This window comes from Myotis myotis, unplaced genomic scaffold, assembly GCF_014108235.1.
Source record: "Myotis myotis isolate mMyoMyo1 unplaced genomic scaffold, mMyoMyo1.p scaffold_m19_p_8, whole genome shotgun sequence".
Classification (NCBI taxonomy): domain Eukaryota; kingdom Metazoa; phylum Chordata; class Mammalia; order Chiroptera; family Vespertilionidae; genus Myotis; species Myotis myotis.
In genome coordinates, this window is record NW_023416390.1 from 61,943,522 (window position 1) to 61,958,790 (window position 15,269).

Genomic DNA, 15,269 nt, shown 5'->3' on the forward strand with positions numbered 1-15,269 from the left:
GGTGAGGACCCTCTTGGGATATTCATGTCCTGGTTTTCTTAGCTCTAAAATAATCCACATTTCATTTGGGGAATATTTTTGTTGTTATTGTTAGTCACTGCCCTGTTTGGCAGCCCCAGTGCAAAGGTAGCCAAGGAGTGCTGGGCCATTGTGAGTTATTCACATATTTATTGAAAGCTGTCTATATACAAGGCACTGTGCTAGGCAGTGGGAATATAATAGTGATTCCTTTTTCCATAGAACTCACATTCTGGAAACAGATACTAATTCACCAATCTCACTAGTGTGTGTTTATGGCGTGGAGGGAAGTGTCAGGTTCAAGCAAAGGGCTCAGAATAGACAGAGTTCAGTGATGTGTCCAAGAAGGCCAGGCTGGCTGTAGGGGAGAAGGTGAAAGGACAAAGATGCAAAATGAGAGATGCAACTGTTCTGTCACTACCATTTGTACTTCTTAATCCCTTCACCCATCCCCCTAACCCACTCCCATCTGGCAGCCATCAAAATGTTCTCTGAATCATAGGTGGGGGAAGGTAGAAGAGGGTAAAAGGGGATAAATGTTGACGGAAGGGGACTTGACTTGGGGTGGTGAACACACAATACAATATACAGATGATGTATTACAGAATTGTACACCTGAAACCTATATAATTTTATTAACCAATCTCACCCCAATAAAATCAATAAAAATATTCTCTGTCTCAATGAATCTGTTTCTGTTCTGCTTGTTTACTTGTAAATTTCAAATATAAGTGAAATCATCTGGCATTTGTCTTTGTTTGACTTATTTCACTCAACACAACAAATATAGCATAGGGAATATAGTCAATAATATTGTAATAACTGCATAAGGTATCAGATGGGTACTGGATTTATTGGGGTGGTCACTTCATAAGTTATGTAAATGTCTAGCCACAGGGTTGTACACCTGAAATGAATATAATATTGTAGGTCAACTGTAATTGGGAAATAAAAAATTACTTAGAAAAAACACCCAAACTAACAAAAAAGGAAGAGGTACGAGAAGAGAAACGTTGAGACTGTGGCTAGACCATGTTAAAGATTTGGGTCTTTATTGTAAGAGCAATGGGGAAGCCTTCAAAGATGTCAGATGGGAGCCGACACTGTCGGGTTTTTGTTTGGAGGTGGTACTAGGGACTCAGTAAGCATTTATGGATGTTTATTAGGTGACCTAATGCATCTGTCTGTAAACTGTGTGATCAAATCAAAGAGGAAAACTCCCCCTAGGAAGGAAAAACATGAATTTCTACCTAAAAGCAGTAGCAAAATAAAAATTGACAAATTTTACATAAAAACAAACAGCTGTTTACTCTTTGCAGCAAATTGGGAATCCTAGGAAGTGGTTTGCCCAAGGCCATGCAGTAAATTGGTGGCTGACTCATTTCTGCCCTGTTCATGAGTGAAACCCGTCCCTTCCTCCCCCCTTTCCTGCTCCTCACCCCTGCTGAGGCTTTGCAGAAAAAAGAACCAAATTTCTCTCCAACTCTCATAGGAGCTTCTCACAGTTGAGCGCTTTGATTGCAGCCATCTCTTGGGTTCAGTTTCTGTCTTAGGGACATCCAGTATTGCTACCGCACCAGCCCTCAGTCGGCTTCCAGGCGCATGCAGTCATGTCTTGGTGATCTTCGAGTTCCCAGCCTCTAAAATAGTGCAGAGCAGTCAGCAATTGAAAGCTGTAATTGTTAAATTAGTGCTGACTGATGTATCGGCAGCAGGGCGGAGATCAGCTGGACCAGCCTCCTCAGTTCATTTTGGAAAAGGGTGGAAAATAAAGTTGTATAGCATTAATGAAAATTGTGGCTAGATGGAATGTTTTTGCCAAGAGATTGGCCTTTTTTTAAAAAAAAAACAACACAAAAAACCAAATTTCAAAAATCTAGAGATTACTGAGTAATCTGTCAATCATGGGGAGGGATCTGTCATTTTCTGGCAAGTTGAATAGGCCATGGGAATTTTTTTGCCTTACCTACGCTCACTCTTTTATGAATTATGAAGTATTCTTTTTTTCCTGGAGCCATCAAGAATAGCAGGGAGGTGGGGAAGCTAGTCCATATATTCATTCTTCTTTTGAATGCTTCTTTATCCCTGTCCATGTTTCTCTCTGTCTTTCTCACTCTCCTCTTGCCTCCTTGGTAAGAACCAATAGTAGCATGTGTTATAGGATTTTCATGGGGACATTTTCTTGGCAATGGTTTGTGGCAGGTTGGAGTAGTTCAGGAGTGGCTGGTGGGGTGAGGAGTTCAGAATTGTAGTTTGGAAAAAAAAAATAGAAAATTGTAGTTTGACAAGAGACCAGGCCATTGGGAAGGCCAATAGGAGGTTGGGGGTGGGGACCCAGGGAACACAGGGTTCAACGGGGTGGCCTAAGGGTAGAGGTGTTGTCAGGCCATGGTTGCCTGGGCTTGCACGCCAGCTTCAGCATAAGGAGTAATCAGCCTGGCCAGATGAAGCGGGTAGGCGACCGGGAGGAGGCTGGCACTGAGCTAAGTAGGGCAACAGGAGGCAGGATGCTGGTCTCAGCTCTGCTAGCTGAGACTGGGTCCCAGGTGGGGATTGAGAGGACCAGGCCAATATCAGGGGCAAGCACTAGGAATCTACCTCCAAGGCAAAAGGTACCAGGGCTTCAGGCCAGACCCAAAGATAAGAGCAACTGATGCTGTGCAGCATTGACCTTGTGCCAGGCACCGTTCTGAGCACTTTCTTTTATCAAGGCTTTTCATCTGCACAATAATCTTGGGCTACTCCTCATTTTATAAATAAGGAAGTGAAGGCAGGGTCGCTTGCCAAGGGTTATCCAGCTGGGAAGTGACACAACAGGGATTTGTGGGCAGTCTGGCTCCAGATCCCCTGCTCTTAACCACCCTGCTGCATAGTATTCCTGTTACACTGCCCCAGGAATACCATTCACACAAATTGCAGTGTGTGTGGGTCCTTGGAGCTGGGTGATGTAGGCGGTCCTGATTCCATACTACTTCCCTTAAAAAAGTGCCGATTCTTCTCTCTGCTTTCTAAGTACCAGGAAATTTCTATGTACATTTCATTTATTAACTCATTGCGTCCAGAGCTAATATTATTTCCATGTTACAGATGAGGCCCAGAGAGAATCAAGGACAGGCCTGCCTAGGTAGTGAGGTTTAAATTCCAACTCAGAGGACTACTAAAAGGGGAATCAATTGTCTGTAGTGCTTTGTTCTGTTTTGTTTTCATTCCTTTGTCTGCCCTGCTGCCGGCGCAGCAGGAAGGAAGCAGGTTACAATATTCATGCTTTCTAGAGGCAAAGAAGTGAGTGGATTAGTTCTTACAGAGCCAAAGAGGGAGAAAATAACGTAGCACACTGTGGTCACATCACAAAATTCAAACAATAACAAAAAGCGAAGTAGTGCCCATAGCTGAATTGGCAAGTAGAGGCTTTGGGCTTGTGTTCTAATTCATAGAGCCAATGAGAGTCCAAACCCGATCCCTTTTGTTTCTTCCCTGACCTCTCAGAGTCCTACTGTAGAACATATAACTACACTGGCCTAGAAGAGTTACATTCAGGAAAAACCTGGGTGGAAAATTGGATAGCAACATTTCTTTTAGCTTCCAAGTCTACACCGGTTGTCTTGATCATGGCTGTCTAAAACTCAGAGCTCACTCTTGGCTTTTCTCTTCCTCTTCTCCCCCTTTCCAAACAAATAGAAAAGAGATAGGCTTGTCCTTTACATTCCACTGTCAATCCCACGTGTTTGCTGTACCATAAAGCCCAGCCCAGGTAAGGGAGAGGAACTCCATGTCCTTAGGTTTAAAACCAACAAAAACTAACTCAAAGTAATGTTCCACTGAGATACAGAAGAGAGCTTTCCTGATTTGTTGAGAACCATACCATTTCCTCCGCTGAACTGAGCTCAGTTGAGGCATTTGTCAGCTTGCAAGAACAACCTCCCCACCAGAAATCATGTGGAATTTATGACAGAATCATACAAGCCATCCCCTGTTATAGGTCTTGTTTGACTTTGCACTGTTGATCATCATGAGAGATGACTTGGAAGGAAGTGGGTGAGAAGCGTAGTCATCAAGCAGTTTCGAAATGGGAGGCAGCCTTTTCGGGGCTATGTGTGATTTTGGAGGCTCATCAGGCATGAGAGACAGGGGGTTAGTGGCACACACCAACACACAGTGAGCAATAAGGTGTTCACCTTATTGTTCTCATTGTAACCTCAGGTAGGCGAAGTGGGCCATCCTCTCAACCAATTACTTAACTGGAGGACTCTCAGAAGTCAAACTAAGAGGCTGCCAGTCCCCTGGTTACTTTTCACCTCTTGCTGCAGTTAAGTATGATACTCCTGAAAGTGGACTCTTGGAACTTAGACCTGCTGGAATCCCAAGGACCTTTGACCCAAAGCTGGTGGCTTGTGATCTGAAACAGGCCCAGAAAGCTCCCAGGGCCTCTCACTACTTCTCGGCCAGCTCTTAGTTCAGAGTATCTTGGGACCGAGATGGTCAAGTCCAATATCCTCCTGGAGTTTTGAGTTCATTTTTCTAGGAACTCCTCAGAGTTCCACTGGGGAATCCAGTGTGAGTCTCTCACTAGGGATCCTCTGGGATCAGCCTGAGTAAGGATTTGAACGCTCTATCCACTGAGCCAAACCGGTTTCAGCAGGATTTGAAATCTTTAGGTGACTTGCAGGTGCAGTGCTTATTCTGTGTAGATCCAAACCCTAGGACAGACTCCTCAATCTGTGAGTTGATTTTCAGTTGTCAGCTTGTGGGTGACCAAATGACTTGTGATTAGACAATTTTTAGAATGAAAGGAGTGGTTTTAAAAAAGTTTTTTACTTTTTACCCACCAAAGTGACTTTCTCCTGTTTTACCAAATTCCTCCTGGGAACAGGTCCACTGCTCCTCCTCCCTTATCTTGAAAACCCCTCAAGAAGGGAGTGGGAAGGAACACTCAACTGTAGAAAAGTATGGCTTTGAATACAGCAGTGTAACCATTCTGGGTATTAAAATGAGGGCTGGATTAGGTAACTCTGGGGTTCTCTTGCCTCTGACAATTTGTGATTCTGAGTCCAGCATTTTTCTAAGCTTCTGGGGAGCAGGTAGAGCCAGCCTGCCCCTGCTTCACATCTCTTCTTAGTGCTTGAGGGGTTGGATGTAGGGCTGCAGGGAGTAACCACAGGCTGCAGTGCTTGATCAAGTACCTTCTTCCTGACATCCCACCCTGAGTCAGACTCACTTACTGCATGCATTAGTCTATCACAAAATGAGCCCTATTCTTTAACAACTTCCTTTTAGACCCTCACATTAGCTGTAGGGAACACTTTGAGGCAGGGAAATTCAGGAGAGGACTTGAGTCATGGACAGTTTTCTCAGTAGGGAGCAGTTTCTCTCATCTGGGTGAATTATGGAAGTGGACAGCCTCTCTCCCCCACCCTAATTTAGATTTCTATTTAAAGATACTCAGGAAATATCTATACTCTCAATTAAGGCGGTAAAGAAATGATCTAGAAAATCTAAGGAGAAAAAAAGACCTTCTTGCCTGAATTTTCTGTAGATTCTGGCTAAAATATCACAAGGCTATATAGTTAGAGAGTTAATTAAAATGACAGACTCAGATACAGGGATTTGAACTTACAAATCCTTTGGCCCAGTCCTCTTGGTTTATGGAGGGGAGAGCTGAGGATCAACCTGGTAGGTGACTTGCTCCAGGACACACAGTTGTCAACAGGTAGAGCTGGCACTTGGCTTTCTTCTATGGTATCCTGCCTATTGTACCCATTCTCTTCTGCCATTCTCCCTCTGTGTAGGCACAGATGGCAACCTCTATGAACCCTACCATTTGGGGGTTCTGAAGAACAGATGAGTCCCCTTGTCATTATTTATATTTGAAAGTGACTAAGTACGAGTGCCGTTCCCAAGGTGTACAACTGTGATCGAAAGACATTACTAGTCAGTGCAGACCTGGAAGACCTGTGCTCTACTCAACAGTTGTAGCTCAGGTATGGCTTTTTGTGACTCAGGGTTGTTTCTTTAAGAGTGAGTCTTTTCAGAGATAGCGGCTGGGAGGACAGGCCTCATTTTCTAGGTCCAGGGCCAGCCAGCTACTCCTGTGCTGAGTTCCCATGAACGACAGCCAAAGCCTTCCAGCTGACAAAGCAGGGTTGTCGTTGATAAGTGTTTATGTTGCACTTTAGATTTGCAAAGTTCTTTCTCTGAGTTACATCTAACCTCAATTTGGCAGGTGAAGAAACTAAAGTCCTTAATGTGGTGATTGGTCCAGAGTCATCCAACCAATCAGTGGTGAAGCTGATTCTGCACTCAGAGCCTCTGAGTTTCTGGGTCATTGCTTACCCCAATCAATCATTCAGTGCTCTAAGTGCTCTAGATTGTGTTCTTTGCCCCTCACCAACTTCTTTTTGCCAAACGTTGCTGGCTTTTTCTAGAGCAGTGGTTCTCAACCTTGGCTGCACATTAGAATCACCTGGGAATCTTTTTAAAATCCTGATTTCTGGGCCTCATCCTCCCGAAATTCTGTTTCCTTGTTACGAATGTTGTGGCCCCACCCCATAACAAAGAAACAGAATTTCCGGAGGATGAGGCCCAGAAATCAGGATTTCAAAAAGATTCCCAGGTGATTCTAATGTGCAGCCAAGGTTGAGAACCACTGTTCTAGAGTGAGCTCTAGAGCTCTCCTGTTTTAAAGCTACAGTACCTTATTGGTTGACCAGAAAGCTTTAAGTATGTAGCTGAGCTCTAGAGTGGGACCAGTCCTGGGTCAAACTTGGCTGCGGTGTGGTGGGAGTGGAGGAAGGGAGGAGAACTTCTCTGTTTGGGTTTTTGGAGAAAGATCAATGCTGTTTGAGGAGGATTAAAGGACTAAACATTGGAAAGAGGATGAAAGACTTACGCTAAAATATTGGCTGTTATTTAAAGATGGTTTAAAAAAATTAAACTAAAGAGACATTAAAATTTTTGCATCCAAACAAAGACTTTTGAGAGCTTTTGGCTTCTTTTTTCAAACTTCACTGGTTGGGTTACAGAGGTATTTTCTTGCCAGTGAGGCAGAGAATATTGAAAACTTTTACAGTTGCAAGTCCCACAAGAAATCTTACCATCTGTTTATCCTTTTTTTTTTTTTACCTTGTTGCTTTTTTAAAAATTTTAAGTGATTTATTGCCCGTTTGACTGAAATTGCATCTGTTAAGTACAGATGTTGCATGGAGATTAGTATCTGTTTGCCTGTCTTTACACAATATTCTCTGGAAATAAAATCTCTCCTTTGCTCCCCTACCTCCCTCCAATTGTGAATTTAATTAAGAAGATGAGCAGTAGTGTTCAGAGTACCCAATAGTCCGCCTTTCCAAACATTCCACGCAGCCTTTTCGATATTGACAAGTGTGCGTTGCAGAGCCACACGGTGCAGGCGAAACAGGAAGCAGCTCTTTGCTGGGGAGGATGCTCCAGTCACCCTCCACTCTCCCAGGGAACGCTCTTCAGCTGACTGAAGCAGGCGAGCCGAGCCAATCAGAGGCCACTTTCCTAGCTCAGTCACCAGTCTGTGGTTGAGGAAGGGTTTTGCTTTTCTATGCTCTGTATTGGGAAGGCAGATAAAATGCCAGGTCTGAACTGCCTCTGGGGATAAGCTCACCCCGTGTGATGTGAATGAACAGCATCTTGCCTGGTAAAGCCACAGGAATTGATAAGGCAAGCGCAGTCCTTCACCCAGGCCTTTTCTATCTTTTAGCTCTAGCTGTGGCTTCTGTGGCAGTTTTGTTTTTGCCTTGAAAGAGGTGCTCTGGATTATCAGACCTCCATGTATGACAATTTGTACCTGCATGGCATTGAAGACTCGGAGGCTGTAAGTATTTTCATAGATAGCTGATTCCCTCTCCCCTCCTCTCCCTCCTCCCACTGAACTCCCCCCTCCCCCATTTCTTAGGCAACGCAGGGAACATGGAGCTGAAAGCTCACATCTTTCGGGTTCTTGCTGGCTGCGCTGTCAATGTTCTCTGTATAGTTTAGAGTTGACGGAAATGATTCTTCATTATATAATTCCTTCTCAGGCAGAAAAGAAGTTAGGGTGATAGCAAAGGCATCTAAGAGTGTACGCTGTTTGGATTTGTATATTTCTCGGTCCACGTCTGATCTCACCAGGGGTAACTGCTCCTTGTAGACGGGCTTAAACTCTGCGGAAAGTGCCTATGTTTTCCAATAGCAGGGTTCATAGGAAAGGCTCATTCGTTATGTCATCCACATTGTTTATTGAGCAAGCATGAATGGAAGTTCCTCAGCGGTAGCTGTACTGTGTGCTTTCTGGCCAAACAAGCGGTGCAGATCTGCTGCTTCTTTGTTAAGGAAACCAGATGCAAGGTTGGAGTCGTACAACACCCAGCGCGGAGGCAGAGGGTGGTGTTCCTGTGCTCTACCCTGGAAGACCCACGGATGCTCACGTGTGTTTTGGCTTAGAAAACTGGGCTCCTTTCCCGCCACGGGTCAGGCTCGTGCAGCCTATTAAAATCAGGAGGGAAATGCTTTTCTGAAATCCCTAAAATCATACCATCAGAATGCTAGCTTTTGAATGTAGGGTAAAGCTGACTACTGAGTATTTCTTTCACTGTTGCTAGTGGCCGTTGTTTATTTTTAATCAATTATATAGAAAGCTGGCCCCGTGAAATGATTCCAGGTGGCTAGTGGGACCTGCTGTGGGGAGTCTGGATTGTAACTGAGTGCAGTGCCGTGCATGTTGCTACCTTTGAGACAGGGATGTGTTATATAAGGTTCTCGGGCTCAACCACCAAATAAACAGATTATAACAACAACAACAAAAAACTCCTATGATATACGTCAATGCAGACGTATGTATCAAATGTTGTGCAATCCGTGAAAGATGGCAATTCTCCGTTCTGATGAGGCATTCCATGTTTCCTGCCTATCTGCGTGTTAGCTCTAACTCTAACTCTGTTTCTGCAAAGTCTCTCTGCGTGTTGCCCAACGTGCTTGTCAATGAGCAGGCTGTCAGTTTACTGCAAGGGACCATGGCCTGAAGCAGTAGTGGCTGAAATAGACAAGGTCCACCCTTGTGGGTGGGTGGGAGAATGGAAAACGCAACTCCAGGAGTTTAGGGAGCCAGCTTCCCCGGCCGTGTTCATCAGGAGGCCTGATGATTCCTCATGCCCCTTCCTTCCACACCGAGTTATGACACAGGCGATGTCTTGCTGAACTATAACTTTATTTTCGACCATTGCGCGCTGCATTGCACTTACGTGGATTGGTTGGAGTTCTTTTAGAATAACTGGTTATTTTAGAAGCCAGCTGCTATGAGCAGAGTCGGCTAGGAACTAAAGTATCCAGCACTTCATTCTCCAGGACTGTGTGAATTTCCGATGCACTGGTTCAGAGGGGAGCCATTATAAGTAGGAAAACATTTTTCTCCTTTTGGTCCAGCCTCATGGGGTGGCCCAGTTTCTCTGTAGGATGGGCAGTGAAGAGCACAGGACTTCACTCAGTGGCAGCAGCTGATGGTGGGTCGTGCTAGGGACCGCAGTGCTGTGCTCCCAGTGACTCAGTGGCGGGCCTGCAGGCTGAGGCCCTCCGAGCTGTGCACATCAGCAAGGTTGAGGCAGGCAGGCACCCCAAGGAATGAAGCAAGGCATCTGGCTGCTCCTCCATTGAAAGTATGGGAGTCTCTCGGAAGGGAGGGATGGAAAGTGTGTCAGGCACACGAGAGGGGAAGGCAGAGGTGCTCGGAAGGGTGAACTGACTCTCAATGCTTATTTGAGTTTATTTGTTTTTATAAGGACGAATAATGTGATGTGTTACCCAAGATGGTGTGAACAAAGCTTCAAGCCAATGGAGAAGACTAGGCCTAAATAGCTGACCTGGTGAAGTGACAAATAAAGCCACACCTGGAGAGCCGCATCCTCAGCAGTCTTTCTCAGTGCCAATGCATTTATGGCTGTAAGTGTGGGGTCTGCCCAGGTGGAAGCAGAGCTCTCGGCACAGGTCTGGTAGACAGGTGTGGAGAGGCTTTCTCAGAGGGCCAGCTGCAGCCCGAGAATACACAGGCACTAAAAGCTGAGTATGGCACTTTCCTCAGAGGGTTGGGGAGACATCACATATATCCTACCACCACGTGCTGTTGAAATGTCTTTATGGGATGCGTGGGGTTTAACATGTGACAAGTGATGACATTTAGTGTGTTTACATAGGTCATCTTGCCTAGGTACTATTGTATTCTGAATAAGAATAAACCAATATTATCCACTGTTAACACCTTACACCCCCACAGTACAAGAAAGATCTGGGGACAGTGATGTGAGGTTTTTCTCAAGAGTCTGGTCCAGAGGTAGATATTATGCTCCCTGTAGCCTAGATTTTTGCTTGTAACCTTGGCATTTCATGAACTGTATATATAAAGAGAGGGGAACAAGAGCCATGCTGGATGGAACACACTTGAGTCTGGGCATTTTAGATTCTTTGATTCTGTGGAGCCTTTTGAAGATGTCCATTGACTTCTGCTCTGGTTTCCAGGAAGGTAGATACGTGTCAGCATCATTCAGAATTATCAGGAAGTATATAAGATCCTTCTGGGCCCCATAGCAAGGTCCTATATGGGGACAAGAGATTTAATGCATTATATTACTCCGTCTGTTACCTTGACGTGGACAATGGCGTCTGTGCTGCTGAATGAGTCTATATCAAGACCAGGCAGTCATAGTTGAACATGCACCCAGAATCTCACTACCTTGTCTTCTGGGAGGGTTGCCCATTCCACTTCCACCGCCCATGCTGGGTCTTCGCACAGGTCTTGGTGTCCAAGATGCTTTTCACTGACTGAGCCCCCAGAATTCATCACCTACGTTTTATTTGAGTCATATTAGATTTTGATAGGTCTGCTCCTTGGTATACATGTTTTATAAATGGTTTCATTGTGCATCTTGACATTTATGGAATCATTATCAGAATAGACTTCTTTTTTTTTCATTCAGTAGATTTATTACACAAACAATAGGAGGGATGTTCTTAGAGGGATAAATGGAAAAAGCAGATCAGTAGGAAAAGTTACCTAACTCCTCCCAGACACAATCACACATAACATATTGCTATATATCCTTTCAGATTCTCCATGCACATGTATGTAAATATGTCATTGCATTTCTGTGAAATGTTGTTTTCACTTAATAAAATAGTGAGCACCCTAGTACTAGACTGGCCTGCCCAGGAGATGCTTTGCAATATTTAAAGCTCCTACATGCACTTTCTGGGATTTTGAGCAATTTAAATGAAATACAGATTCTTAGAGTATTTTGTAAAGTGAAGCCAAGGTTATCTACACATAGAATTGGTAGTTGATTTCTCTGTTACAATTGCTTCCACTTCCAAATGCTTAAATTCTAAAGTACTAGTATTTGGAGGGAAAATTCTGGTCAATTTCAGTGAAAAAAGATGAACAGTTCATAATTCAGGGCTTTTACTAGAGAGGAAAATACATTTTTAGGTGTTTTCAATCCTAGAAAAGGAACCATAATGTATTAAACTGTTAGAAATCTTATAGATATAAAAGTTAAAGTGAAGAAAAATTTTATCAACTATGGCATGTATATATATATATAAAAGCACATATTTAAATTTATATGCAACTATACATTATTTTAAGGATAAATATATACGTTAATTATTGAAACTACTTATTTTCTATAAGCAGTGTGCCTACATGTTTGCCTAAATGTCTGTGCGCTCACAGGCATGTGCACAGTACACACCCTCGTACATTCACACACATTCATACATAGGCAGGATCCATTCTTTGGTAATTGATAGTTAATAATAAGTGGAGATTTCTGCCATGGAGATTTTGGAGAAGGAAAATTAACTGCTTTTCACATAAAGAAAGATACACAAGAGGGTTGAAAGGCAAAACATCCACAAGAGAATAAAGGCTTGCTACTTTCAAAGCTACAATAAAGTCATTTTAAATACGGAGATATGTTCTTGTGTGTGCTAGGGAGGAGGATGAGCTACAAACAGAAGGCTCTGTGTGTTTAGGGCCCTTCAGAAAAACACTTAGGCATAGTAAGGATTCGATTTCTCTTGGAAACGAGAAGTTTTTATAGTCTTATCAGAGGGTGAGAGTCTTTTTGGCCTATTTCTAGGGAATGAGGCCTGTCCTGTAAAAGAAGCCAAGGTCTGGATGTTGGCATCTCGGGCCAGAGAGGAAAACCAAATGCTGCTTGTGGTTTGTGTAGGAGAGGTGACTGAGAAAATCAACTTGTTTTACTCAGCTGAGTGATTTTTGTTTTTATATATTTTATTGATTTTTCACAGAGAGGAAGGGAGAGAGATAGAGGGTTAGAAACATTGATGAGAGAGAAACATCGATCAGCTGCCCCCTGCACACTCCCTACTGGGGATGTGCCCGCAACCAAGGTACATGCCCTTGACCGGAATCGAACCTGGGACCCTTGAGTCTGCAGGCTGATGCTCTATCCACTGAGCCAAACCGGTTAGGGCTCAGCTGAGTGATTTTGGTGTTTGTCCAGAGTCTGAATAAATGATGAACAGAAACTTCTCTTCGATCCATCAATTCTTAGCAATGATGGTTTTCTAAAATATACATTGAAGTGATTTCTAGATGTAATTGTCATAGAGCGAAATTCCTTAAATCTGATCAGAACCCATGCATTCACCTCTCCAAGATCATCAGTCTTGCCACTTTCGTGGTAATTCCCATTTTCAGGTGACAGGGAAGTATTAGGTTCAATCCCGCCTTTCCTCAGGGCCTTCCGGATCTCCTTTCCTACTGGTGTTCTTTTTCCTGTGAGACTATGATGTCAATCAGGATTTTAGAATATGGTCCTGTGAGTCCATAGGTCAGGTCCTGTGACTCAGTGAGCATTACATTATTCTGTGGTACAAGATGTTCTGTAGGAAGGTCAGCAATAACTATAAAAAAAAATGCTTTTAAGGGCGAAGGTGGGAAGGCCTCTCATTGGCTTAGTCCTTTCTTGTTTATCGTAGTTCAGCTTGAATCTTATTTCTGCGTATTGGTTCTAGTTACTCTGTGCACCGTCTCCTTGTAATATCCCTTCCTTAGGTATACTAAGCCACCTGAGGAGGACAAGGAGACATAACTGGATTGGTTATCACTTTTTGTTCTCTCTTTTCCCTCTCCCACTAGTCCTTTACAATAATTATCAAGCCGTCAGTTCAGATATTCATGAAGCTACAATAAAAATTATACCAAGAAGTTCAAGATAATTACTTAAAACTATTAGGGTTGAAAAAGAAAATTGAGAAGTTTGAACAGATTTGAAATCAGCATATGAAAATCACATTTCCTATTTGCTCTTAAAGTCCAATAATCTATATATATAAAGAGGCAACATGCAAATTAGCCGGGACACCATAACAGTCACGACCGGTCAGGAGGAGGCTGCGTGCAGGTGAGGCCCAGAACAGAGACGGAGCAGAGACAGGGGGACCTGCCCAAGCTGCCATGGCTGAGGGCAGGCCCTCGCCGGCAGTCCTGTCTCTGCGCGTGAGCTGCAGAGGTAACACCTTTTCTGAGAGCTCATTGGCTAAGCTCCTGGTTCGCCGCTCACAGTGCTCTTGGTAACTTGCCTAATAACAATCCAAGAAAGTGATCTAGGGTTTTTTCAACACACTCCTGGAGGAAAAAACAAAGGTCCACTGCTGGAGGGTCTAAGAAATGTCATATCCTGCCCTAGCTGGTTTGGCTCAGTGGATAGAGCCTCGGCCTGCCAACCATAGGGTCTGGGTTCGATTCTGATCAAGGGCATGTACCTAGGTTGCAGGCTCCTCCCTGTCCGGGCCCAGGTCAGGGCTCATGCAGGAGGCAACCAATCAAAGTGTCCCTCTCACATTGATGTTTCTTTCTGTCTTTCCCTCTCTCTTCCATGCTCTCTAAAAATCAATGGAAAAATATCCTCAGGTGAGGATAAAAAAGAAAGAAAGAAATGTCATATCCTATGAAAGAGACATCTTGAAACGCCTAAAGAAAGTTGTCATTTTTTTCGTGGTGAAGGGACTGGAGTCCGTGTTGATGAAAACACCTTGGCGGCTGTGGCAGCCGGCAGTGGCAGCAGCAGTGGGGTGATAGGGGTGGTGCCTTCCCCTGATCAGTCAGGTTGCCTCCTGCAGAGGGAGGCCATCAGTAGGACATCCCCTGAAGGCTCCCGGACTGTGAGAGGGGGCAGGCTGGGCTGAGGAACCCCCCCCCACCCCCACCCCAGTGCATGAATTTTGTGCACCGGGCCCTAGTAATATATAATAGAAAAAAGATTCCTTTCCTAATAATAATGAAAATTGTAAATTACTTAAAAGGCAATCGAATAAGAAATGTGCAATATCTATAAGACAAATAAAATAAGTCAAAAAAAAGGAAATTATACTAAGAAAGCTGTATAGATATGAACTCTGTATTCTGATCTAAACCAGGTTGATTTAGGTGCCTCTCATGTGTTTGCAGCAGGCCATGTGGACTTTGAAAACGGCAGCAACTCTAAACTGCCCCACTGGCAAAGCCACATGGTGTAGATGCAGGTGACCTCCCTTACTGAGGACGGGGACTAGCAGGCCACTGCTTAGTGTGTAAACATTAGGTATTTTGCAGTTTCATATAAAATAATGGCAAGTGAATTGGGGTTGTGGATTTTTGTGCCGTGGACTTTGACCTTTCTAAGACTTTGAGGGGAGTGAGTCTGAGATAAAACTGTGTGGCCATTGTTACAGTACCTACGGGTATGCCAAAAGGAAGATACCGCACCTGATCATCTTTGAGATCTAAATAGACCAATACTTGTTCTTACTTTACATTTATGTATTCTTTTAAAACATAATTGTGTAGTTTTAATAATAAATATTTTTCTGTCATCTTAAATTGTGCCACAATATCAGTACTTCCCGCATCCTATTTTTTTTTTCTGTTGCATCTGTTCTCAGAGATATTGAAAAGTCTTAAATTTAAAATAGGACGTTTTGAATTTGCTTCTAGTCTTTCTGTTCAGAGGACATGACCTAAGGGATACATCCTAACGTGAATGTTGAAAACTCTCAGTTATTTAGGAGTTTGATTGTATAGTTTGTGAATAACTTAGTGTTCTTATTTTGCCTTCTTAAAAATCCTATTACTCTTTACTGTCCTGCTTCCTTGTAGCTTGAGCATCATATAGGAAAAAGATTCTGACTTTTAATGTTATTACTCTATTAGCAAATTTGTTGAAAAATTTGGTGAGTGATAAGGTGTTTCTCAT

At 43.5% G+C, this 15,269-nt stretch overlaps 1 protein-coding gene across 4 annotated transcripts in view; it reads left to right on the plus strand.

Moving 5' to 3' along the window:
- The window catches only part of CACNB4 (calcium voltage-gated channel auxiliary subunit beta 4), a 227,855-nt gene that overhangs the window by 105,510 nt on the left and 107,076 nt on the right, over positions 1–15,269 (plus strand). Inside the window, exons 1-2 of one of the 4 annotated variants that reach the window (XM_036320370.1) lie at positions 7,585–7,855; positions 9,795–9,954. The exons of 2 other annotated variants lie outside the window; for them this stretch is intronic. In XM_036320370.1, coding sequence (XP_036176263.1) covers positions 9,949–9,954 — 6 coding nt within the window. In that variant the 5' untranslated portion in view covers positions 7,585–7,855; positions 9,795–9,948. Of the gene's footprint in view, positions 1–7,584; positions 7,856–9,794; positions 9,955–15,269 lie in introns of those variants that run through there. One more of the 4 variants, XM_036320369.1, reaches the window with a different exon arrangement.